Source organism: Orbicella faveolata, unplaced genomic scaffold (assembly GCF_042242905.1).
Source record: "Orbicella faveolata isolate gen_17 unplaced genomic scaffold, um_ofav_v1 contig_25, whole genome shotgun sequence".
In the NCBI taxonomy this organism is placed as follows: domain Eukaryota; kingdom Metazoa; phylum Cnidaria; class Anthozoa; order Scleractinia; family Merulinidae; genus Orbicella; species Orbicella faveolata.
The window spans coordinates 3,224,714-3,252,349 of NW_028301553.1; the positions used below are offsets into that span (position 1 = coordinate 3,224,714).

At 37.0% G+C, this 27,636-nt stretch overlaps 3 protein-coding genes and 2 pseudogenes across 4 annotated transcripts in view; 4 read left to right on the forward strand and 1 right to left on the reverse strand.

The window, feature by feature from the left end:
- Positions 1 to 263: 263 nt before the first annotated feature.
- LOC149108589 (uncharacterized) lies at positions 264 to 3,313 on the forward strand (annotated as a pseudogene).
- Positions 3,314 to 3,457: 144 nt separating this feature from the next.
- Positions 3,458 to 4,593, forward strand: LOC149108590 (uncharacterized; annotated as a pseudogene).
- A 7,668-nt stretch (positions 4,594 to 12,261) lies between these two features.
- Positions 12,262 to 27,636, forward strand: part of LOC149108591 (core alpha-(1,3)-fucosyltransferase-like) — a 32,788-nt gene continuing 17,413 nt past the window's right edge. Inside the window, exon 1 of the mRNA XM_089293936.1 lies at positions 12,262 to 14,283. Coding sequence (XP_089150062.1) covers positions 12,722 to 13,903 — 1,182 coding nt within the window. The 5' untranslated portion in view covers positions 12,262 to 12,721 and the 3' untranslated portion in view covers positions 13,904 to 14,283. The remainder of the gene's footprint in view (positions 14,284 to 27,636) is intronic.
- On the reverse strand, positions 15,802 to 17,850 carry LOC110056294 (uncharacterized). Of its 2 annotated transcripts, none has more exons than XM_089293940.1 (3): positions 17,653 to 17,850; positions 17,478 to 17,563; positions 15,802 to 16,985 (listed from the first exon to the last, which is right to left on the reverse strand). In XM_089293940.1, the coding sequence occupies exons 1-3, from the start codon at positions 17,803 to 17,805 to the stop codon at positions 16,565 to 16,567; spliced, it is 660 nt and encodes a 219-aa protein (XP_089150066.1). In that variant the 5' UTR covers positions 17,806 to 17,850; the 3' UTR covers positions 15,802 to 16,564. The 2 variants fall into 2 exon arrangements, with proteins under 2 accessions (XP_089150066.1, XP_089150065.1); XM_089293939.1 differs by having other exon boundaries at positions 17,648 to 17,850.
- LOC149108592 (uncharacterized) lies at positions 17,920 to 26,102 on the forward strand. The gene is made up of 5 exons (XM_089294546.1): positions 17,920 to 18,169; positions 20,973 to 21,016; positions 23,033 to 23,191; positions 23,508 to 23,700; positions 24,187 to 26,102. Exons 1-5 carry the CDS (start codon positions 18,145 to 18,147, stop codon positions 25,011 to 25,013), a joined length of 1,248 nt encoding a protein of 415 aa, XP_089150672.1. The 5' UTR covers positions 17,920 to 18,144; the 3' UTR covers positions 25,014 to 26,102.

Below are 27,636 nucleotides of genomic sequence, written 5' to 3' on the forward strand. Positions count from 1 at the left end.
CTTCAAGATGATAAATTAGTACAACGTGAGCTTTCTTCATTTGCTGGATACCTTGTTCTTAAAGGAGGAAGATTGGTAGCACTTGCTAGCGCTCTCTTACAAGTAGCTAAGCATGTTGACTTAAATGAAATCAAGACAGTAAGCAGTGAAATGAATACAGAGAGCAGTGAGGAATCAAAGACTCTAGAGACTAATTAAGCAGTTATTAAGTTAAGCAGTTAGTAAAATTATACTTAAAAATTATTTAATTATCTATTTATATAATGAGTGAGGTAAAAGAAGAAAAAGAAGAAATAACCAAAGTACCCACAGAAATAAAGAATAAAGAAAAAGATCCAAAGAAGGTTGCTGCTGGTAAAAAACTTGCAGAATACAATAAACGAGCTAAAGAGGCACTCCAGAGAGAAAGACAACGTGAAAGTCAACGTGAAAGTCAACGTGAAAGTCAAAGTGAAAAGAAAGAAAGTCAAAGTTGGCTTCCAGAATTATCATTTAGAGCAGTTATTGCTCTAGTTGGTATAGGATTAACATTAGTAGATCTTTACTATAGGTATAAAGTACCAAGTTACAAAGAACCAGATCCATCTCAAAATCAAATAAAAAAGAATGAAGTAAAAGAAAATGAACATAAATCAAGAATACCAGTAAGAGTTGGAATGATGTAATATTACTTTAAAAAAATTGTACTTTATTATTATAATGTCAGACAACAAACTTGTTAAAACAATAACTGATTCAGCAGTTCTGATGGGATTAGCCGCAGGGGTTGGTTATCTTGGAAAGAAGGCCTTGAAAGAAAACTTCCTTAGTGATCCCTCTTCCAATGTAATGAATTATGTAAAATGGACCGCGGTACTAGCAGGTAGCATTGCACTAAAAGATCATTTAGAAGAGAAAAAAGTATTACCTAGTAGTATATAGATGGCAACAATTGCACTGATGATTGGAGGAGCAATCCTTAATGCGACCACTTTTGTAGGTGGATCATATCTTGCTAAATATTTTAGTGGAGATAAGACTGATGAAGAGCGTATCAGACATGATAAAGCACTTGAAAAATATCAAAAAGATTATCAAAAATATATGGCTAATAAACAAAAGTTTGAAGAATGGAAAGAAGAAAATATGCGTAAAGGTGAAATTGCCAAACAAAATTTAGTTAATACTGATGAAGCTTTAAATTTATATAATCAGACACATGAAGCTATTCCACTTAATAGACCAAATTTTTCTGATTATTATAAACCAAGTAGTGATCAGAAACTTGGTGAAATGGCTTATGTAGGTGGTGGAATGTTGGCAATTGGTTATCTTGCTAGCAAATTTATTTAAGTTAAGAATTATTATCTAACAATAATTAAATGGATGATTTTGATGAAAACGATCCTTTAATTCCACACGATGATGATAAAAATCGCGATGATGATGATAGAGGAAGTACAGGATTTGATAATCCATTTACTCCTTCTGGTTCATTTCCACCAGATGATGGTGATGAAATCGAAATGACTAGTACTTCACACAGACGTGGAGAGAAATCTAGTACCGCAGAGACTTCTTTCATTTAAGGTGATTTACCGATAACAAGAAAAAGGCAAGAATCAGCTTGGGAATCACTAACAGCAAAATTTCCAAAAGCAAGTGCAATTGATTTAATAGCAGATTATAGTAAGACTGGTAGACTAGAAGTCTAAAAAGGTGCTTTAAAATATATATATATTATTTATTCACCACCAATAAAAAAATTGGGGAAGAACAACTAAATCCACAACTACCGAAAGAAATAAAAACAAGTCTTGGCCCGACTTCTGAAAAAATTCAAGAAGAGAATGAAAGACAAATAAGACGACGTGAGAAGAAGATAGAAGAACTAAAAAACCAACGGGAATTAGTAGAAGATGATCAGAGAGAGAATATTGATCGTAATATTAAAGATGAAGAGGAAGAAATCAGAAATCTAGAAAACGAGAATGAAAGACTAGAAGAACGTATGTCACTTAGAGAAAGAGTTAAGGCTATTTTTAAAAAGTGTGGTTTTACCGCCCGCTTTGCAATATTATCTGCTGTAAGTGTGGTTCTGAGTGTCATTCTTTCTAATTTAAAAAGCGGTTTATCAAAATTAGGAAAGGGAGTAGGAGATGGATTTAAGGCTATAGGAAAGAAGCTTGGAGAAATATTACCGGGTTTGATTGGTACAATAGCTAGTTTTATATTTAAAACAGCTGGTGAAGTTATTTCTTTTCTTGGTAAAAATGTTTGGTTATTAGTCTAGCTGTAGTCGTTTATGCAGTAGAACAATTTAAAAGTAAAAACAAGAAGTAATAATATATATAGACGAATATAATAAAATCTACCCTCAACTACCAGAAAATCAATCAGATGAAAATCAACAAAACTTCAGACTACAACAAGTCTCTAATTATTTTTCAGATTTGGAAAAAGAACTAGATTCATGTGATAAGATATTCCAAAAATATAAGAAATTATTCAAAATCCTAATCAAAGTAAGTGCTTCTGCAGGTTTATTTTCAGTATTATTATCAGGATCTGGCACTGGTACTGCACTTACAGGTGTAGGATTACCCGTTGGTGTATCTTCAGCATCTCTAGCAGCTATTTTTGGATTAGCAAGTGTTGCTACTGGAATATCATTAAAAAAGATTTCTGTCAAAGTTGACAAACATGAGAAAATAGTCATTCTTTGCCGAGATAAAATAAATACTATTCGAGAAACCGTCTCAAAAGCTTTAGAAGATGGTAAGATTAGTCATGAAGAATTTCTTTCAGTAAAGTCAGAAGTAGAAAAATATTATGATATGAAGAAATCCATTCAGACTAAAAAAAAATCACAGAAGTAGAAAACGAAAATGTAGAAGAAATCAAGAAACAAATTCGCGAGGAGATGATTGCCACACTAAATCAATTGTTTTTAAAATAGAGTTAAAATGTTCGATAACAAAAAGAAATGAAAATGAAAATATAAGACCAGCACCATATAATTCCTCATATCAAAAACATTTTATTAGTATATATTAATAAAATGAGTTTATGGGATAAATTTCGTGCACGGTTTCCAAATGCTAACCTTAGCAAATTTATGATTGTAAAATACCCTGATTCTTCAGAAGTAGTCCATAAAGAATCTGATGGAACCTCTGACGTATTTGATAATAAAGGAAATTTCCATCCAAGTCTATATTATTCTGATAACATGAAAAAAGATTTAGGTATTTCTGGTTTTCCTTTAGAATTAACACTAAATCCACAACTAACTCTAGCAATTCCCGCAGTGTCATTTAGTGAAACTCCGCATACATCGGGCGATAAATTGGTTAACCATGATATTTATGTTACACCAAGTGATAAATTTAGCATTAAGTTCCGTGATGTCTTTTCAAATAATATAATTCGCCACAACAATGCCAAAGAATCACATATCTGGTTGAAAGGGCCAAACATGTCTTATTGGCCACAACAACTTTTGCTCTTTGGTGTGCAACTACTGGTTGTGGAATAAGCATACGTTCTTTATTTGATGATAATATGACAGATTCAGAGCTAAAACTACCACCACAAGTACGGTCTTTTCTCTGGTTTCATGTTTCTTTCACAGTCAGACGAATATTATTTGAGATGGGAGGAATTCAAAGTGCAGTTCCATTACCCGATGATCCTGTTTTTGATATGATAAAAAATGTGTAATACGCTCCTTCCTATAAGCGTATTTGTAATGAATTCAAAGTTAATCCAAATTCTGACTTTAGATTCCTAAAAGGTGAAAATGGTGGATTGGGTGATGTTTTTATCTGGGTTTCAGGAGTGGGTCCTTACAAAACATCATATAAATATCCTGATTTCAATAAATTTAGTGATGAAGGTGGAAGTGCAATCAAGGGTAATCTTATTCAATATATTGAAAATACAGTATCATCACATCAATATGAACATTTTGTAACTCCGGTTTCTTATGGATTAACAAATGCAGGTCAAGCAAGAATTAATCAATCAATTGAAGCATTTGTTTATTGTATTCTTGGTTCACAGGTTAATGTAAGATCAAGTATTATTGGTAGTTCTGGTTCAGCTAAAGAAGTTAGGCGTGAATTTTTAGTCCTAATTGAAGATGCAATACAACAACCAGACATTAGTAAGTCTGTTCAAAGATTTCAGCTTGTTATTCAAGAAGCAAAAGTAAAGCTTGATCTTGCAATAAGCCCTGGAACTTGGTTAATGCCTTCTAGAATGATAATTAACACAGAGAGCACTGTTGGATATAATAATAAACTTAAAAAAGCTAATTTATCCATGAAATTAGGTATTAATTCTGATGTAAATATTGAACAAAAGCCTGTTGGAATAAAACATAATTTAGGCGTAAGTAAAGTTCAATTACCACATACCGTCAAAACTAACAGACAGACAGCCATCACTGAAGTAAAACCTTCTGGACCGGTAAAAAAGAGTGAAGTAAAACTAACAGGACAGGCTCGAACTACTCAAAAAGACAATGATGGATTTAACAGCAAACATGAAGTTAATTTAGCATTAATAATAATAGGTGTCGGTGATTTAGCATGGTTTCCATTTCGATAATTGTTCACTTATGACACATTTCCGAGGGAAAGTCCCGTGAAAGACTTCCTGTTTTCTGAGAAAATGTCACGCAATAGTCGAAAATAAACAAACAATGAAGCATGAAGAGATGAGCTGAATAAATCTGTTTTACTACGTTTCTTGTTCATGTTGATTGATTTCCAATTGTCTGATGCGTCGGACAGATTATTTTTAGAAAGTGACATCCTGCTCTGATGCAACAGACAATTCAATTGACTCATTGCTTTGAGAAAAGCGACGTCATGGTGAGCATGGATGTTGCGTCAGACAGATGCTTCATCCATGCGGTCTAATCGATTTGCAACTCAAATTCTAGTGGCATTCCTTTGAAGTCAAAGAGCTTGCCATTTTCATCTCTAACGCTAAGAGGGATGCTATTTACATAATCGTCTGTCGAGCAGTCACGCATCAAATATTCTGTTGATGAATAGTTGACTTTTTCATAAGGCTCACCTTTTACATCAAATTTAGCTAAAAGATCTGATCGTTTTCCGTTTAAAAAGTTTTTTGTTCTGTCAATAATATCGCAGTGTATGAAGTAAGCCGTTTCATATTTGATCTTTTTAATTGTTGTGGTAGAATCTAAAGTTGGTGATACAACATTCGGATCAAGATTAAACAATGAAAACAAACGTTGGCCAACTAAAACATCTTTTGAGCCCTCTTTTCTAATTACAAGCTGCCCTGTAGGCTGATTAGTTTCTGTACTTAGTTCATCGTATAGACCAAATATCTTTTCCGCTAAAACTTTTAAATTGTAATGACCAGGAGGGACATTTTTAATAATTCTATTATTTTCGTCAGTTATTTTGACAATAGACCCAGTTTTTTCAAGATTATACCAGCTATTGTATAAGCTGCAAGATAAGATTTTCATATAATTTATCTTCGGGATCGGTTCTTCAAAGTAGACCGTTTCTCCGTTCTTATTTGTAACAATAGTTAAGACAACGATTTATATATTGTTACAAATAAAATTACTTTTAACATTCTCGGCAGTAATATTTTTGCTTCCCATGAAGACATATTCCTTTTCCAACACAGTCTTTACAAAAGTATTTTTGACGATTATGAAGACATATTCCTTTTCCACCACAGTCTTTACAAAGATATTTTTGTCGATTATGTTCACATATTTTTGAACCCTTACATGATTTGCAAGTATATTTAAGATTTCCATGAATACATTGATAAGGTTTGGGTATTTCTTCACCCTTAATTAAAGCATCTATAAGTTGCTTTTTATTCATTATAGAATATAATTTGATGACTTGCTCTTTTGCAAGTTCTCTTAATTCTTTTACTTTTTTATTCTCCATTGTATATTATTAATATAATTTATAGCTCTAAGATCTTTTTAATTTATTATTTATTTTTTTTAAATCATTTAAAAAAACCCAATATATTAAATTAAAATGTGCAATAATTCAGTTCCAAACAGAGAATTATTAATGAGTAGAATTATAGATAGTGTTTGTTTCAAGATCGAATTATTAAAATCATTAATTAATATAGATATTTGTTATGAATTTATACAGAAAAGGGCAGAAAAAGAAAAAATTGATATGGATGTGGCGGTAATCATGACTGCTGAAGAAATGTTAAAAGATCCTGATTTCAGAAATACTTGTAAAAAAACAATGATAGAAGATGAAGATTTCTTACAATCAGTATTCAACGATCTATATGAATAATACGAAGAAAGCGAAGAGAGAGTTGGGAGTGAAAAATTGACAGCGCTTATTATTTTATATGATTAACAGTAAAATAGTAAGAAACGGTAAAATCACTCATGTAATCTTATATAATGAGTTAACAACTAGTAGTTTGCCATATGATATTTTTAACAATCTCTGGTTTACTTTATTTCATTTAGGAATCACTGTTAAAAATAAGAGTCAAGTAAAGTTCATTATTTACTACAATGAAGAAAGTATTTTTTTTATGAAAATGAGTGCTCTCTTACTTTATATCATGATTTCATTGAAGTATACAACTAATAGAAAGAAGTTATGATAGGATAATTGAATGTGTTAAAGATCGAAATAGTGGTTGGGACTACAGTTATAAAAATGGTCGGAAATTTACTGATAAAGATGGTTAGAAAATGTTAAGAGAGACTAAACTCTACAAGACTATTTAAATAATAGTACCAATGATAACATTTGGATTGTTACTATCTTTTTACCAACAATGAGATTTGCAAGACATTTAGACAGTGAAAGCGAAAGTGGAAAGTGAAACTGATAGTGACGAAGAGTATTTATAAAATTGCAGTCAAACTCTTAGTTTTATATATATTTTACATTTATCAGAGCGGGTCCATTTGATGTATATTTTACACTAAATTTTCACGCATAATTTTTACGCTAAATTTTCACGCTAAATCCACGCTCATTTTATAAAATTTAGTGTTTGGCCCAGTTCTCTCCAATCCCTACTACTAGTTGACTGAGGCGCTATTGTGTTTGGTTCCTGGGTAGACGTCATCAGGTACCGCCGCCCCAGACCCCTAAAACGCGGTCGTGAAACACTTAAAGCGCGACTTTGAAAGGGCATGGAAATCGAGGATTCAACCAAATTCAAAAATTTCTTCGCCCAAATGCTTCAAATAAAGTCTAGATTCGTTTTAACGAGAAAACAATTTTGTGGTTAGGTGCACTTTAAGCATTATTGGGGTCAAAGTCAAATATATATATTGCATTAATCAGTGAAACCATATTACATGGATTTCACATTTACACATGTTTTTAAACATGTGTAAAAGTACAAAAGTATTCAAATAATTTACCCTCATTTTCAAACAATACACAGTAAAGTTACAATGAAGGAGCCAAAAATAAAAAAAATTCAAGTGACCCTCCACAACACATAAAATTTCAACCTATTTACGACCCCTTGACCTTCTATACTTTTTTGTTAGTAGGTTTTTAATTATATTAAGTGTCCCCAATTAGTAGAAGGGTGTTTCATCTTGGCTTAATGTTAAAGTTTTATGTATGTATGTATGTTTGACAATCTGGATAGGGCTGTTCGAAAGATGGATAACGCTATCCACCAGTTAAATCACTATCCAGTGGATAACGCGGTTTAATTCACTGGATAGCGATTTATCTAGTGGATATTGTTATCCGGCCTTCAAACAACTGGGGCCTATATTACACTTGCTCTATTACAGATTTAACCCAATAATGTAGACGCTGAACTTTGCCACCCTGATTCTGTTTTATCCGTTATCATGCAAAAACTATGGACAATAATTTTTTTCTTGGAAAGAAATATAGTTTTTCTTCTAACTCCTTTGGAATGATTCATTGTCCTCCTCACCCCGTTTATCACACTTTTCTTTTCACAAGTATTTCAGCAGACCTCCTTTTCCCCAGCCCCTGCAAGGGAGGATTATGGTGGTTATACTGATAAATTTCTGAGAAATCTTTTAAGGTGATGTTACACGAGCCGAGTTTTAACGCGATAATGTTGCGTTAAAAAACGATGCCGTGTAACATGGCACGCAGGGCGACTTTTAACACAACATTTCGTTGCGGCAACATGTTGCAGGTTTTCGAAAGTGATTCAAAAACCTGCAACATTGTTGCCCGAAGTTAAAAATCGTCTCGTGTAACATACTGTTGCCGACCGTTGCCGCAACAAAGTTGGGTCAAAAGTTGTTTCGCGTAAGATGGATTAAAAATCGGCGTTAAAAATCTGCTAACATCACCTTTAGAAGTACCGAAAACTAATATTTATCTCCCTTTGTGGGCGTGGCTCAAATTCATTTCAACCTCAAGAGGTATCAATTTAACAATACTACCTTCTTATATTTTTTCAAACTTATAGCCTGAAAGGTACGGAGAAAACTGCGAAACTGATCATTTCAGATTTTGTTAATCTCTTTAATAACACACTCCACCTTATCAAACCACTGGATAGGCCATTTCCGAGTTATCTGTTTCAAAACTAGTCCCCGTACAAAACCTTTCATATGAAAATGAGTTTGATTTGCGTGGACATGAACCTGTAGGCAGAACACATTTTGATACGAATGGTTTCGCAAGAAGACTCGTTTTGAGACCGAGGCAAAAGGCAACTCGGGAAAGGTACCCCGCCCCTTTTGCTCGAACGCATTTCTTTAATCACCGATAGCTAAGGAGTAGTCAGATTTATTCTAAAGTGTTTACCGCCGCTCTATTTTTCAAGCTTTCAACGCACACGGAGGAAAAAGCGAGCGAAGCGAGCGAGAAGCACGCGTGGGTGGGGGCGGGCAAGCTAGCGAAGCCAGCCAAACGAAGAATCTACAACCTTGGTCACAAGGGTTGGAAAAAAATCGTTCTATACACATTTTCCCCGTCCCCATCTCTGAGGAATGTTGACAAAACACTTTCATCTAACACAAGTTTGCATTTTACCATTTTCCAACGTTGAATGGGGGAATGGGGTTGTTGACACTCATTCTGTAGGAATTACGATTATGATTTCATGATTTTGGCATTTTCCAACACAATTTGTCCATGATTGTAGGTTCCCACCCCATACCCCGCCAACTCTCCCGTTTCGCCTTAGCTTCCAGTTATCTTGCGATTCTACCCACGCGTTCAACGATCGAGTAAAACTGACGAGAAAATAGAGGGCTGTGAACAGTCTAGATAGTCTCGTTTGTAGTTATGATATGGAATTATTTCATAGCAGGGGGTCAAATTCGAATCAACTTAATTTCTTCGTTTTTTTTTTGTTTGTTTGTTTGTTTTGTTCTGTTTTTTGTTTTTTTTTGTTTGGCCATTTAGTGCAAAAATGATGTACCAGAGTTACAAGAACAGCACAAGTTCGACTCTGTTTTTTTTTTCACAGCCCATTGCGAGAGTCGCAGAATGTGACGAATTTGCGGAAAAACAAGAAAAATGCTCGCTACATACACGTTCGTATATTGACCGTTAATGATCCTCTTTCGAGGCCTGGTCTGAGCTTCCACTAACGATACTACATTTAGGAAACAACACACTGGCTGTGGGTAAAATTTGGGTGGCAGGGAAGGACGACTGGGGAGTAGGGGCCCGGGAAGGGGGCCCTCCTGGGGGAGCACAGATCGGGTGGTACCGGGGGTAGCCACCCTGGAATAAAAGTTCCAGACCTGCCTCCAGAGGTGAGGCCCATACCCCACAGTCCCGGGGGACTGAGGGAACCAGGAGGGGGAGCCCCTCCTGGGGGGAGTACAGATCAGGTGGTACCGGGGGTAGCCACCTTGGAATAGGTAATTTCTCCGGACCTGTCTCCAGTGGGCTAGAGCCTTACTGTGGGGTAAAGTGCAGCTAATGGGTGCACTTCCCTGCCACCGTCCTTTAATAACAAACAACAGAAAATCACTAAAATACAGTCTCTGTTCATTGCACCCTGAATGACAAGGTCTAAGGTTCGCTAAGAGACAGATAACCGTAGCCTATAGGCATTAATGGTATAATTATTATTATTATTATTATTATTATTATTATTATTATAAGCAAATGATATCATAAGTATCTACGGATAAATGTTTTTCTAAAAGTAGCGGAATAGTACTGTTCAGTATCTATACACGACATTCTGAATTGTAGTGTCAAAGCTTGCCCCATTTTTTTTTTTTTTTTTTGGAAAGACAGATTATTAGTCTTATTCATGGTGAACATTTCTATAGATCTAAATGATTTTGTTTATTCGCTCGAAGATGGTCCTAAAGCGTAGTATCAAGGGTTCAGATGTGTAGAGCAAGGGTCCCAGTCATGGGAGGGTGCGAGGGTAAAAGAAAAATCAGCGGCGAAGGATCGGCACAAACAAGAAGACTGAATACAACGAGGAGCGTGTGCTTGACTAGAGGTCAGGGGCATGAGGTGGACACGTGAGAGACATGGCTGGAACCATTGAGAGACTGTTTTTTACAGATGTAGATAACAGTGGCTTTACTTAGGAAATGAAAGGTTTGTTGTGATATCAAAAGGGGGTGATTGTTTTCAACTGAGAATCCCTGATGGACTTTGAGATCAGGAATTGGTGGCATGTTACCTATGTTACTGGGATTTACTTATGAGCGTGACACGAGGTTCATAGTGTTACATGTCTCTGAAATAAACTGTTACAATGCAGAATGTCTGTGCCTGTCTTTGTGTGCAGGTCTCATTAACATCAGTTTATGGATGCCATAAACTTAAACCAACGTGTTTAAATAAAGTGTCGATTGTTGATAGTTATGAAGACATAATTGATCATATATTCACTTGTTGATTGCGTTCGACGAAGTGGAACGCAAACCTAATTTTGACCTGTGGCTTCACAAAGTTGGTATCCCTGTGCACGGTTCTAGGCTGAAAAAAACCACATTCCTGTAAGGACACCAAAATGGCCACCCCGCTTGGTTTTTGCAGGGGCATGTCACGGCCAGTAAACTGGTACCGTTTAATAAGACATGTGATAAGACATGTGGCGAACATGTGAGTATGTAAGCAGGCCATGTGAGCTCGTCTTTCCGATGGATCTTTCCTTGACTTCTTTCCATTCAGTCGCCGTACGCCTCGTTATTATGTGCTCTCAGCGTTAGATTTTGGCGTTAGATTTAAACGCTTCGACGGCAGCATTTATCGCAATCTGAGGGAATTGTCCTTGTTTATTAACACGACTTGGCTTTGGGAAGATAACCGTTGGAACAGCTACATTTTGATTGCATTTGTTGATTAGTTCCAGTCGCGACAGATAGCTCAGTCTTTATCCGGTCGAAATTTTATTGTTTGGAATCGGTGGAAAAGTACTCTGAAGGCAAGATCTATAAGACTACTTTATTCATCAGGGGAAATACTCGAATTAGTCGCGAAACGAGCACGCGACTGTAAATGCTAGCTTAGAATAATGTACGTAATTTAAATATTCTGTGAAACTTGAGAGACTACAGAAACTGGCAGCGTCACGGTACGTATCAACAAATCGTGACCTCTTCACTAGCATGGACTTTGACACTATGCATATCTGACTGTAAAACCTCGGTTAATGTAACACTCCAAAAGCACATGGTTTTTTATTATTACACACTTCATGTGAGTCACACTAAATATATATCATCTAACCACCACTTCGTGTAAGTCGCACGGGATATAACATCTCCCCCTTTTTTGCAGTTGTCTACACAGTCCACATACAATAAAATAATAACACAGGATGGCAAAATCCAATTCAATGTTCCAGAGTCTTTGAATCAATCAGAACCAAAGTCTTGAGACTTAATGTGACTAATTAATGTTTAAAACTAGTGGGTTAGTAGGTTAGTATGCTCATAACAAAATATCAAAGTTTATCTAATTAATACTGCAGTTCAACTCAATTACATATTCTAAATGCTTCTGGTGTCCGATCAAAATTAATGTAAGCATGTCACGTGACGTAATCAGTCAAATAAGCAGGTCGACGTCGCTCTCGTCTAGGCCTAGATGACTGTACTCTGGGAGTAGGAGAGCTGGAAGTAGAACCTTCTTCTGTCTGAACTGTAGGAAGCTCTTCCAACTGTTGGTTGGCATGCCATAATGATCCGTTTGCAACAGTCTCTTCAGCAGAATCACTTTGTTCAGGGATGGCTTGGACTGGACTGCTGGACTGGACTGTGCTTGGATTGCCAGAATTCATGAGTAGTGTTTCTCTCCAATCCTCACTATCTTCTCCTTTGCACGCGTGGGTTCGAATCCCATCCTCGTCGCCAATGTAACACTCCAAAAGCACATGGTTTTTTATTATTACACACTTCATGTGAGTCACACTAAATATATATCATCCAACCACGACTTCGTGTAAGTCGCACGGGATATAACAAAACTGAAGTCATAGCGGTTGTTCAGAGGCATCAGAGCCCATCACGAGCTGTGTTTTCTTCAGGTGAGGTGGATCAAAATGGTTTGTCGCTTTTTCAGGTATCATCATACATGTAAGGCTGCAAAATAAGCTAGTATACATGTACTATGCTCACGATATCAACTCGTCTTACATCAACTCAAGCTTAAAGCTTTAATACATTGAATACCACGCGGAGCAGCCGGACTTATCACAACTACATTCTCTAGTCGGTGTGTAGTCGCCTGTGCCGCGAGCTAATATTTCAGATATGACAAGTATCAAGAATTGGAGAATACTCGCAATTTTGGTTGGCTTAATTCTTCTCTTACTACTGTACTCCATCAAAATGTTCCAATCTGAAGAAAATTTTCCACATTTACAGCCTTGGATTTGTCGAAACCCTACCGAAACTAAACGGATGCCAAACAGATGTCATTTTGATAGCAACGGAACAAGGATCATTCTGTTTTACACTCCATGGTTTGGAAGAAAACCGTGGCCAGATGTTTTCGATCTGTCTCACGCCAACTGCCCACAGAAGAAATGTAAAATTACCTACAACGTTTACGATATAGGAAAGAGTGATCTGATTATTTTTCACGCTCCCGATATCCAACGATTCGTCAGTCCCAAAGAACTTCAACAAATTCACAACTATCGGTGTCCGAGCCAACGAATGGCCTTTCTTTCCAGTGAAAGTCTTCAGACTGAGCCTCTCGACGATATTGTAATACCGGATGGCTTTTTTAATTGGACGATGACTTTCAAAACGGACTCAGATTTTCATATCCCTTATGGAAGTTACGTTCGATTGTCATCGGCTGAAAATCCACCGACATTAATTGATTACGCAGCAAGCAAGAGCAAATTTGTGATGTGGGCTGTTTCACACTGCGGCACTATTCGAGAGAAGTATGTCAAAAAGCTTCTGAACTACATCAGTGTTGATATTTATGGTGAATGTTCACGTATCTATGGACAAGACAACCAGTGTTCGAGATCAAGAAACTGTGATGATGTTTTCAAACCTTACAAATTTACTCTGGCGTTTGAAAATGGAGTTTGTACTGATTATATCACCGAGAAATTTTGGACAGCGCTAAGTAGGAATTCAGTGCCTGTTGTACTTGCCAAAGATTATTACAGTGCTGATGTGGTTCCACCAGGCTCGTTTATTAGTGTGCAAGACTTTCCATCCGTGAAAGCTTTGGCAGAATACCTACTGTACCTTGATAGAAATGACACTGCATACAACGAATACTTTTCTTGGAAACAGAAATTTGCTTCAACGGACATCTACAGTTTTCCAGCTTGTGATATTTGCGATGCGTTGCACGATGAATGCCTTAAACCCAAAGTTTATTCTGATATGTTCAAGACGTTTTGGAATGAAGATGTTGATTGCAAAAAACGTGAACAAACGCTATCAAGACTTATTGAGAAAGACTGATAGAAGTGACTTAAGTGAATCAGTTTCACCTCGGCAGACTGCAGATGATGTTATAATTAACAAATAAAGAAGTCTCGACTGTGCTCTGTTCTGTTGTCAAGTACGCAGGAAGCGGTAGAGCATGAAAGAAGTGTAGGGGAAAACACAAGACGTTGTCGAGTGTTTTTCCCTTTTTGTTTTAAAATAAATCTACCACAGTCGAACCTCCAGTAGCTTCCAGTTGCGACCACCATCTCTCTTAAGCGACCACCTCTCCTCAATGCGACCAGGGTTCCGAAATACCAAGTTTCCAAGTCAAATCTAATGGTCTAAGTTTTCTTATTGACTATATTTAGAACCTCTTGTAAGCGACCACTTTCAGAGCTAAATTGGATAATGAGGTGTTGTAACCATATTACATTCCTGGGTAGTACAAGAGACGGAAATTCCTCAATGGGAAGTACAGGCTGATTTTTTTCTCGAAATTGACTTTTTGCATGAATGAAACAGTTAAAACATGGGCAAGTCTCTGCAGTTACCATATGCTGATGAGGCAAAATTTGACCCAATATGGTCTAATTTTCTTAAGCGAGACCTCCCGTACGCGACCACCTATGCTTGACATTTTGGGTGGTCACTGACAGGAGGTTCAACTGTAGTAGTCATCCACAGACACATAGACACTTCGAATCACTGACACTTTTTCCTAGGAGGGGATTATAAATACATTCTCATTATGCTTGGGTTGAATGGGGCCACAGGGAATTATGCATGTGCATGGTGCAAGATCCATAAGAATGACAGATGGAAAATGGATCACCATTTCAATGATTTTAATTCTCCACCCCTTGCCAGGACTCTACAGGAAGTGAAAGAGATGTTAAAGAAATCGAAAGACAATTATGGCTGTTGCCAGGAACCACTCCTTAACATTGAATTGGATCACATTGTTGTTGATGAACTTCACCTTTTATTAAGAATCACTGATATTTTAACTGCTAATTTAATAACAGAGGTCATAGAGTGGGATATAGAGGAATACTTGGAAAACAAGAAAAACAAAGATGCACACCTAAACAAGCTTGTCAGTAGTATAAGATCTTGTGGAGTGTCTTTTTCTGTGTGGAAAAAGAAAAATGCTGACGGGAAAGAAAGCAATGTTCATGACTGGACAAGCCTTATGGGTAATGATAAAAAAATACTTTTAAATCATCTTCCAGCAAAAATGAACGAATTTTTGAGGCCTGAAACTGCTCCTAAAGTAATCAAAATCTGGGAAGACTTTGCAGCAGTGTACAAAGAAGTCAGTAATTGGCAGCCAAATACTAGTCCAACAGAATATTGGCTCAAAGCAAAACAGTGGGTCAATGATGTCACTTCTCTGGCTGGCCTACGGGAAGGGTATGAGCGGAAGCGTGTAACACCCTACATGCACATTATGGTGGGTCATATCCCATGGTTCTTACAAATGTATAAAACAGTGAAGATCTTCACAGGCCAGGGTGTCGAAAGAAACAATGATGTAGCTAGGTCAATTGTATTAAGGAAATCAAATAAGTGGGATTCTGTTGGGAATGTACTAAGGCAAGAGTCAAGACAATGGCAGCTGAAAAACATGGAATGCCAGCCCAGAACCTATCACAAACATAAGGCAGATTACTTGGATGAGGGCATATATAAAAAGAAAAAAGAACATGTTCCACTGGAATCAGAGAATATCCCTGAACAATTATCTACTGGTGACTTAAATGATGTCAGTCCACAGCCTTCTGTCCCTACACCTTTACAGTCAGTTGATTTTTCAAGTATGACAGTCCTGCAGTTAAAGCAAGAACTGAAGCGTAAAGGGATCACAGGCATTACTAGGAAAACAAAACATGAACTAATACAATTACTGATAGCCAACTACTGAGGCCAACTGATTTCCAATTCTTTAATTGTCAAACACTGCTCACAACCTGTGTTTTCAGGTCCTGTGATGGATCACACATGCTATAGGGGAATCTTTGTTTACATTTTATGCCTCATTAACATACAGTAATAATTCTCTGATCAAGCAATTAAAAAAATATATCTGAATACTGAAAGAGCATAGTACTGTTAGTAATCGCACAATTTTTGATAACTGCTCTTTCCTTAGATATCGCTTGTAAAGAGCTGAAAATTGCACAAATTGCTCAAATTGGTCAGCTTTTTCAACTTTGGAATGTAATTTGTATACATCACAATGCCTTCTACAAGTTAACTGGTATACTAATGAGCAAAAATCTAACCAATGACATCAGCAAAGATTTGCGTATATTGTGTTGTTCCAGAAAAATAATATCCATACCTCTCCTACAGAGGATTTTCTGGTTTGAACCCCCTCCCCCTACCCTTCTACAAAGTTCAGTTTAGCTTCATACTTTCCTTTAAAAATTTTGGCTTTTGAGACCTTCCCCCTCTCCTCCTCAGAATTTCCAATGACCCTGCATGGCGATGGTATGGATTATTTTTCTAGAAAAAATATACCATATCTCTCCAGTCAGGGACTCCTGTCCCACACTTGTAACATACTGAATATTATTAAATTTTTCTTAAACATTAACTTATTATTTATTTTGTGTGCCATCATTTCATCAAAATGAATACTCCTAACCAAGATTGCTCAGTTACTAAGTTCACAGAGGAGGAAATAACCAATCAAGCATTGAGGATTGAAAATGGCTGGCGCACAAAATCAATTGTAAGTTTCTCAAGGGGCATCCTTGGTGGGTTCACAAGGATGCCACCTTGAACAGCTGAACATTTAGGGGACCAACCCAAAGTGATGTGAATTTTTACAGGAAATTTTATCCCAACACCATCCCCAAGTTTGTCAAGACATTGTTCCCACAAGTCATGGAAGTTACACCGTGCAAAGTCATCTTTCTCTAACATGGTTGATTTCCCATCCTTGCTTGGCCTTCCTTTTCCAAAAAATAAAAACCGGTAACAGTCATGATGGAAGGACAGCACTGTTGGTGCCCTTGACTTGCTTTTTAGTTTCATGGTGATGGCCAGAAGTAAGCGGTCAATGTTCTCTTGCAGTCGGGCTGGAGCAATAAATGGTCTTTGAAATGACCTTGATAAAAACAAATTGTAGAGTATCAGTAAGCTTATTTGTATATTGAAACACATGGATTGCATAGAAATACAATTTATAGGAGATCCTGCAGCTCATGCCTCGGTTCGTACGGTCACCAGTGAGTGTGTAAATTGTGAACACAAACCTTCCTCTGATGTTGGCATGCAAGGAAACATCCATAATCATATAAAAATGTGAAATTGTATCTATATCTACATAAACACACACATGTATAATAATTACACTGTATGTAAATAGATGTCTGTATTCAAATATTATAGCATGTTTACTGGTCAACTTTAGCCCTTTTACCAATTTCAGCATTTTAGCCACGTCAGTATTTTATTCAATTCTAAACTTAATACAGTTCAATTTTATCGAGTCTCCATTTAGCGATTGTCTGCTCGCTGGTTTTAGCATGATGGATTATTAAATAAAGGTACATGTGCAATGTATTCATTTGTTTGATCGATTCATTTATTTACTTACCGCACAAGATCGCTTGTAAGGTTATCCTCTTCCTCCCAAGTACAGCTAAAATAGCTATACCCATCCCACTTGATAAGGTATTCTTTCTAAGAGAACAGAATATACTCTTGAACTCAGAAATATGAGCTTAAACAGGCTTAAAGCTTAAAATGGCAAGAGCTTCATCGCACCTTACCATCCGCAGTTCGCCTCGAAATGACTCTTTCCACTTTATAAAAGGTTCCCCGATTTGCCGCTTTTTTCTCTCTCTTCGATGGCTCCAAAAAATCGCTTGTGAAGAGGGAAAGTTGTTTAAAATATCCACTCGAAGGCCGTTTCTTCTTGCCATCCGCCATTTTGTTTTTGGAGAAAGATGCGAGCCCGCAGGGCTAATCGCTGACAAAATACGCGCCCGCAAGGAGAATCGCTGACAATGTACACGTCCGCAATAACCGCCGCTGACTGTATGGAATTGTTCGCCATCAACACGGTCTCCCCTCCGAATTGACGAATAGCCCCAGTGAATTCACAAAAATCATCAATTTAACATAAGGCAAGGCCGCTGATCGTGTTGATCAAAGACTCCGGTGTTCAATGTATGCATTGCTAGATTTGCATATGAAAAGCTTGTTCCACTGAAATTTTCCAGCTTGTAATCCACTGTAAATTTTCTATTTTCTATTTGACGATGAGTGAGCCAGTACAGTTTACAGGTAGGAGAGTCAGTCTTTGCACATTTTAGTTTTTCCAAGGAAACTGTTATTTTTTCTCCTTTTCATCTGATTTTTCGAATTTATAAACGTATCAGAAACATCATTTTCTTTACGCGTTGTTCGTCAGCTTATATTTTTTTCTAAAATACTTATTTTTTGAAACCACTTTGAATTTTACGATCAGCGATTGTTTCAACGATCCACGAAATTTGGTAAAACTCATTTACCACACGATTTTTACGAGTAGGAATCACTTTTAGCTAAATTTGTGAGCTTAAGTTTTCATGCGAAATGGTGCGACACAATTTCACAGTCGATTTTCATGAAACGCTGCGTGTGCTGTTCATTAAAGCCATAGAGGAGCTTATTGTTCGGATGTTCACTTAGTTCATAATTTGTGTCTTTCTATCCTTTATGGGTTAATGCGATATTTAGATAATAACATCTAAAAGAAAGGGGAGTAGGGGGGGGGGAACTTGGATTGTGGGTTTGATCCTTACTTGTCATATTTAATCGCGACCTGATTATTAAGAGACCAATCAGAATCTTTAGAATAGCACTCTATTTATTATATTCTCTTTGCCAGAGTTGCATTTTCAGTTGATAATTGGTGTGAATTTTTAAGTCTTCCATCCAAGCGACTAATTGATGACATTTAATGTGTTGAATTAGTAGGGATTTAATTTTAGCCAAATGTGAGTCATCTTAAGTTGAGTCTGGAGCAAGACAGATAGGGAAAGTACAAAGTCAAGTGCTACAAATAACGATTAATTATTAAACGTTTGTGGTTACTATCTTCTCATTGGCTAAGAGCCTACAGTTAATTTTGTTAATTCTGTGAATAAGTGCAACCTAGCAGATTAGTGAATGATCTGTAGGTTGCGCACACAATGCATGATTTCTAAGAGTTATTTCAAGTTCACTAGCTGTGAGTGCCATCTTTCACACAGTCAAGGAAAAAAAAGGTGTCATCGATTTCTTCTTCAACAGTGCGTTTTTCATTGTTTTCTTCAAAACAATGTATAATAAAACAATTCTATATTGATTTTGGTTTTTGTGATATCTGGAATAATCAAGGTCAGGGTAAGTGGTATCAGACAAAGCCAAAGGCTGAGGCTGATAACACTTATCTCGACATTAACCTTGATTACTCCGGATATCACAAAACCAAATTCAAAAATTGTTTTTAAATTGTAGTGTTGCATTTTATACAGAGTTTCAAAAATTGATCGGTATCATATACAGCCCTTCAATACTTTTTAACAATGTGTAGCTAGAATGGAAGGGTTTGACATATTACCCCACCAACCTCAGTAAATTTTGGGTCTTTGACATCCTCCCTCCAACTTCATGGGTAGGGGGGCAGGGAAGTATGGATCTTCACAATGAATGACTGCTATGAAAATGATCATAATTTATTCTTGCCAATTATTTACTTTTTGATCACATATGAGTAGCATAATTCAAATCAGTGCAACATGTATTTTGCTTTTGGAAGGAGTCTAGACTCTACACATGTAGGATTACAGTTTAACCCCTATTAAAAATAATAGAAGAACACTCATGGGAATGGCAGAAAGGTGGCCGGGGCCGCTCTATAGGCGTGGCTGCTTAAAAGGGGTTTTAATTAGTTACAATATTATACTGACAATAGTTTTGGTACATTTAAGTGACTGGTTGCTTAATAGGGGGTTGCCGCTAAATGGGACATAGCTGCTTAATGGGGGTTTGTCTGTATGTTCTTTTGTCTGAAGCTACTTAAATGTAATGAGCCCGCCGATTATCATTCTGCTAAGAAATTTTGCACTCCTTCAAACAAGAAGCATACCTCATCATTAAAGGTCACTCTCTTTAACCTCTAGGCACAAAAAACAAAGATGTTTTTGTAATTGCTATTATTTCTGTTTATATCTATGTTTAATGGTGTTACATATTTGAATGAATGAATGAAAAACTTTATTCACGTGTCAAGGAATTCTAGCGTGGGTAAAAAAAACCCTCTACTAATAGGGGACACTTAAAATAAATAAAATAATTTATTAAAATTTAAACATGTAAAATTTTAAATTTTAAAAGATGTAATGGGGTTTTTCTAATTTATTTTCAACATTCACTTTTTTTACTCTATGATATCATTGTTACTTTATCATTTCCAAGTTTACCCTGAGTCATTACCCTGAAGAAGAAAGGCAGCTAGTGCCTTTTGAAATATTGGCATTGATTTTATATATTAATCCTTTACTGTAAATAAACCAATTGCTTACTCTTTTTTTTGGCAACTGTTACAACGGTGAAGTGGGCATGGGTTGTGGGTCTTAAGGTGGGCCACAGACCCTGGGAGTGAGTCACCGGGCCACCAGTCTGCTTTTAGCAAAAGCCATCAACCAAGGCCACCAATTAGTTGGATGTTTACACGATTTTTGTTTGCACAAAAACTTAAATGTGCATCTTGACTGGGATATATGCACTGTATTTTGTGAAATTATTTGCATAGTGCAGGCTGAATTAAACCCCTGATAAATAAAAGGTTCTTGTTTTTCTTTGTTGTTGTTGTTGTTTTTTCAATTGGCTAAATTAATGGAATAATTTGCATCCTGTCTCATTTGTTCCTTACACAAACAAGGTAATTTAGGTAATGTTTTTGCCAAAAAAATATGTAAGTCTTTGCACCTTCTAGGTTTTGCAGGTGTTGTGGTCCAGTCATGTTTTATCTTTTATTTCCTATAATTATATTTCCTCTTTAATATGTTTATGGTGAGAGATGTGTTATATTACTGGCTCTAAATCTGTATTCCCTTTTTAGATTCAAGTCAGCAACCCACTTTTAGTAAGAAAAGAGGATGGAAGGTAACTGCTGATGTTTTGCCTATAAATGATATTAATTATCGATGATCGAGTGCAATGTTGGTCCTTAATTGTTCATTTTGGGAGGAGGAAGTGATAATGATGATGATCATGATCATGTTGATCATGATCATGATGATGATTTGTGATTACTAATGTTATAATGATGAATGTAGGAATGCAGGGATTAGTCCTGCATTTCTGATCCTAGCAGTATGCAGGATATGTTTCATTTCACATATGAACCTAGAGAAATGGCCTAGCTTATTACGAGTCTCTTCTAGCTTAGTGGTTAGAGCACCCAACCGGTATCTTGGAGGCCATGGGTTCTACTCCTGTCTGGGACTCAGAATTTTTTTTTGTCCCATGGTCGTCCCAAGTTCAAATCCTTGGCCATGCTTTGTATATAGCCATCTGGTCTGCCTCCCGCTAGGTGGGATTTTTAAACATGTTATTTTCAATTAAAATATTTGTTTCCTCTGTTTCAGTGGCATGCCGCCCTGGAAAATAGCTATCTCGAAGAGATATGAAGCTAACTGCATGACCACTAGAAACAACAGTTACATTTTACGTTTTTTGTAATTATTTACCCCTAAACGGCTCAAAGGCACTATGTATTATATCAATGCAATATCCTATATTAGTATACTAATAATACACATGAAAAAATTACTCGATTCTGATTGGCTAAGAGCAGTGCAGTGCAAGTGTAACACCAGGGCAAAAAGTGTAACATCAGTGCAAAAAGTGTAACACCAGTGCAAATTACACATCGAAATTCTGGATTATGATTGACTGTAAGAAAATAGCAACTTTTCTAAGAAAATGATATCATGTAAAATGATGATGGAAATTTTGTGCTGAAACTTTGAAAAAATTTTTCTCAAATGAGAAAAAATGGCTTCAAGAAAGATCTTCTGGCACTTCCTCTGCGCGAATTTTTTCATGTTTATATTATTAATAAGTAATCATATGGTTTTTCTCGTTCAATTTGGAGTTAATTTGCACTTGTGAGTTTTTCAAAAAGCTAAAATTGCACTCGCCGAAGCGGCTCGTGCAATTTCAGCTTTTTAAAAAACTCACTCGTGCAAATTAATTCCAAATTGAACTCGAAACCGTATGATTACCTATACTAATAGTATACTAAAGTATAGTAATGCAAATGCAACCATTGATCTGATTGGTTGAGCTACTTGTATACTATCAACTATTGTATTTCACCACTAAATTTTCTCTGATTCTGATTGGTTGAAATTGATCAGGTGACACGATAGTGTTCATCTGCAGAAAGACACTATCAGCACATAGTGCCCGTCCAAGAAAAATACCCGGATGGATGGTACTCGTCCATGAAAATGTTTCTATAAACGAGCCGGCTTATAGAAAATAAACAATTGAAATTGCATTATTGGGATGTTATGTTTTTTTTTTCAAAATTTACATTTGGCTTTTCTCGGCTTTCATCTTTAAAAGTTAAGAAATAATTTAAAGTGATTTTGAACTGGCATGCTAGTGGTAAACAAAAAAACAATAGAGCGTTAAATTGTCTTGGAACTCTCGGTCTGATAGTTACCCTTGGAAATTTGATGTTCTGAAAACTTGCATATTTTCCCTCAAAGCTTCGCTTCTCGGGCAAATATTTGTTTTAAGAACATCAAATTTCCACGGGGCAACTATCAGCCTATAGTTCCTCAACATAAACACTCTCTTGTTTAATTAGTGTACCAGTACACACTAGCTCAGATTGTTTGATGATTAATTAAATTGATTAATTAACTCCCTCCTCTTATAAACCAATTTCATTTTTTTTCTTCATTTTTTTTTCTATTTTCATTTAATCCTTTAGTTGTTTGGCATCAAAGCTGTACATAGGGTTTTTTTTACTTATTTGTTTAATGATTTTGCCATAATTGCTGCCAAGCCTTTTGATGGGTAGTTTCCCATAATAACTCGAGTGTTTTTGTTGTTGTTGTTGTTTTTTTTTTAATTTTGTTGAATTATCACTCTGTTTTTATTTAGAAGTGCAGTAGCTGCCAGCAATTTAACCCTCCAGCAGCCAAGATCTGCAAATTTGTTGACTGCAAGGCAGTATTTCCAGCTCGAACGTTTGATTGGAGTGCCATTGAGAAGATGGGTAATACCAACCCATCCCACCAACGTGAACTGCTAGAGAAAAGGGTAATTAATATTCAGTTGTTACATTTTTATTTAAAAAAAAAAAAATTCCAAAAGTTTTTATCATTTCTTATCCTCATCATGACCTGTCTGCAAGTTGTGAATGTGCAATATACTTGACTAATCTTTATTTCGAACATACACCTTTCAATGATGATTCTTAAGTCTTCAAACAATCATTCCTTTAATCTGTCTGTAAATGTAGTTCATGTCCTTCCATCCATCCATACATCCCTCTGTCTGTTCGTCATCAGTTTGTCCATCCCTATTTAGAGCAACTCACTAAAACAACGTTCTCTGTATCTTACTTTAATTTTAGGCAAATATCTTGTATAAAAAACACAAATGGGATGTTGTCATTTTGTACTATCACCCTCATGGTGTGGGTGACACCATTTCAGTTTATGGGACACCAGGCAATGCAGCCAAATTTCTTGGTCTGTCTGACGGTCAAGAGAAAGCGCCTTCGGCAGGAAAGCTTGCAATGGATCTTTTTGAACGTTTTATAGATCGTAAGTATTACATATATTTCCATAACCGTTTATCCTAGCGATTATGTCTCATGTTCATTGTCAGAAACATTTGGAAACATATGGGTTTCTGATGCTATAAAATAAAACGTCTGGCAAAGCCAACTCTGGCTATCACTTATAACTGTTCAGTTCATCGGTCGTACTAACAAGGTTTGCAATCGAATTTTAATTTGTTAATTTATTTTGTTATTTTAATTTGTTATTTTTATTTGTTATTGCGTCCCCGGTAAGCAGGCTTTGAAAGCATCCCTCTCGTGCTTATTTAGAAGCGATTGATCAGTGAACGCTTTTTGAAAAATGACTTCGAAAAAAAAGTCATCGAAAATGTTAATAGCAGAATTGTTGCCCTCTTGTAGTGGTGTCCCTTTAGGAGGGATTCAACCGTAATGTTTGTTTGTTTGTATTTTTTTGGCGTAATGAAAAGTGAAATCTTAATTTAATAAACCATTCTTTACTGTTCAACAGATGAACTCAGCGACTCTGGTACTGCTACTTCGTCGGCTACCACCTCTGTATGTTCTATCACCCTTTCTTCTATCTCAACAGAAACACATTCCATAACCACTAACTCAGCCTGTGTCACACTATCAACTAACCTTCCACCATCACACGCATCCTCCACTGCCATAACCACTACCTCAGCCACTGCCACGCTATCAACTAACCTCCCATCATCTCACGCCGCATCCTCCACTGCACCTACCCTCAATCCCATTCTATCATCGTCACCTCCTATCATTACCTCGCCACCCGTCGCAGATATTAACTCAATTTCTGCGTCCATTCTGGTTGCCACTACCGCTTCACTCTCATCTCCAGTCGTGCCTTCTAACCCTAACTACCTTTCCACTCCTTTGCCATCAACTTCGGTGGGTAGTGGAAAAAATGTGCAGGCTCAATCATCTTCTTCTGGCGTTTCTACTAAATTAACAGTTCATCCCTCCTCGATGTCTACACTAGCAACGACTAGTTCCACGTCAGCTTCAGTGCAGAAAGCAGACACGCAGCTAGTGGCATACGTAGAGAACAACACAGTCCAGGCACTTGGAGTGCCGTTGGAATCACGCAAAGTAATCCACGGCAAACCCATACCTAAGGGCAGTATCTGTGTTCAAGTATCGCAGACGAGCGGACCCAACATACCAGCGCCAATTGTTCTCGGACATGAAGATGAGAACTCTTTCCTTCAAACCAAAATGTTCTTCGCACTGCCAATAAGTCGCTTGTTCAGTTACGTGTATTCAAAGAGTACAAACAGTGTGAAACTATCTCCTTACCCCGTCGGTACCTAATGTCGACTTAAGGTGGCTGATCACAGTTTTCGATACCTGTGTTTCATTCACCTTTTTCTCCAAAAGCGTTGATCCCACGGTCGCCAAAAATGGCAAAATAAAGGGTAGGTACTCCAAAGATTGGACAACTGTGTTCAGTAACCTTAAGTTACTATACCAAGCTTAAAACTGGTCTTTCCAATAGAGTTTGCATGTTTCTTGAGTACATTTGCCTCAGTGAAACAGAGCGATTGGCAATTTTCATTTTTGTCAATTTATAATTTTTTAACTATTTCAAGTTCGACCTGATTTAATTTTACCACTTGTTGACAATGTTACCAACAACTTTGTAAGTGTTTCATACCGATAGTGTGTAAGACTTTTGTAAGAAAATGTTGTATGAACAACTCAGGGAAACCGTATTTTGAGCATTGAAAGTTGGAGTATAAAAACTACTAAATTTCCAATGCATATGCGATGTACGAAGCTTAACGTTTCAGTGAGCGGAAGATTTCAAAAATTTAAGACGTTTATAAGGAGTAACTTTGGCTGAAACTGCGCGCGCAGTGCGTTTGACCGCTCTGTGGGCAGAACAACCCGTAAACTCTGGTAACATCAACAATTTGTTAATTACAAGTACTGCATCGGAACTCTTCCTTAAGCTTGTTAATATTCACTGTGCAATTGAAATTGTTATAATGGCAAACTTCAGTGGAATATCATGCATTTTTAGAAGTAGATTTTAGTAGTGTAGATCTGGGGAATTGAACTAATTTTCAAATTTGCAACTTCTTATCCTTATTAAATAGAGACTTAAACATATAAATTCCAAACTTTTCCTATGGAAATTCTTTTATTACCATTAAGTCATTACACCCATGTACGCAGCCGAATACAACAGCATACCTTAAGGCATTATGTTCTTTGTGGGTTAGCGGCTAGTTTTCTAATGAACGAAGAAAATAAGGACGCTACCGAGTTACCTTCAACCGTACTCTATAATAGAGGGACTCGTGCGCAATCAAATCGGGTTAATTGTACGTTTTAGATGTGAGTTTGTCAGATAGTTGTTCTTATTTGCATATTTCATAAAAAATCGACCTTCCACCCGTTGCGCGAAATTGTCCTCTATTTCTACCATTCAACATAAACAATGTACGTTTGAGATGGGATTTGGTGAAATGGCGGTCCTCATTCACCTATTTCATCAAATTCGACCTTCCACCTGTTCTGCTAAATTGTCCTCTATTTCTACCATTCCACATAAACAATGAACGTTTGAGATGGGATTTGGTGAGATGGCGGTCCTTATTCACCTATTTCATCAAAATCGACCTTCCACCCGTCCTGCGAAATTGTCCTCTATTTATACCATTCCACATAAACAATGAACGTTTGAGATAGGATTTGGTGAGATGGCGGTCCTCATTCACCTATTTCATCAGATTCAACCTTCCACCCGTTGTGCGAAATTGTCCTCTATTTCTACCCTTCCATATAACCAATGTACGTTTGAGATGGGATTTGGTGAGATGGCGGTCCTTATTCACCTATTTCATCAAAATCGACCTTCCACCCGTCCTGCGAAATTGTCCTCTATTTCTACCATTCCACATAAACAATGAACGTTTGAGATGGCATTTGGTGAGATGGCGGTCCTCATTCACCTATTTCATCAAAATCGACCTTCCACCCGTCCTGCGAAATTGTCCACTATTTCTACCATTCCACATAAACAATGAACGTTTGAGATGGGATTTGGTGAGATGGCGGTCCTCATTCACCTATTTCATCAAATTCGACCTTCCACCCGTTGTGCGAAATTGTCCTCTATTTCTACCCTTCCATATAACTAATGTACGTTTGAGATGGGATTTGGTGAGATGGCGGTCCTCATTCACCTATTTCATCAAAATCGACCTTCCACTTGTTGTGCGAAATTGTCCTCTATTTCTACCATTCCACATAAACAATGAACGTTTGAGATGGGATTTGGTGAAATGGCGGTCCTTATTCACCTATTTCATCAAATTCGACCTTCCACCCGTCCTGCGAAATTGTCCTCTATTTCTACCCTTCCACATAAACAATGAACGTTTGAGATGGGATTTGGTGAAATGGCGGTCCTTATTCACCTATTTCAACAAAATCGACCTTCCACCCGTCCTGCGAAATTGTCCTCTATTTCTACCATTCCACATAAACAATGAACGTTTGAGATGGGATTTGGTGAGATGGCGGTCCTCATTCACCTATTTCATCAAAATCGACCTTCCACCCGTCCTGCGAAATTGTCCACTATTTCTACCATTCCACATAAACAATGAACGTTTGAGATGGGATTTGGTGAGATGGCGGTCCTCATTCACCTATTTCATCAAATTCGACCTTCCACCCGTTGTGCGAAATTGTCCTCTATTTCTACCCTTCCACATAAACAATGTACGTTTGAGATGGGATTTGGTGAAATGGCGGTCCTCATTCACCTATTTCATCAAATTCGACCTTCCACCCGTTGTGCGAAATTGTCCTCTATTTCTACCCTTCCACATAAACAATGTACGTTTGAGATGGCATTTGGTGAGATGGCGGTCCTCATTCACCTATTTCATCAAAATCGACCTTCCACCCGTTGTGCGAAATT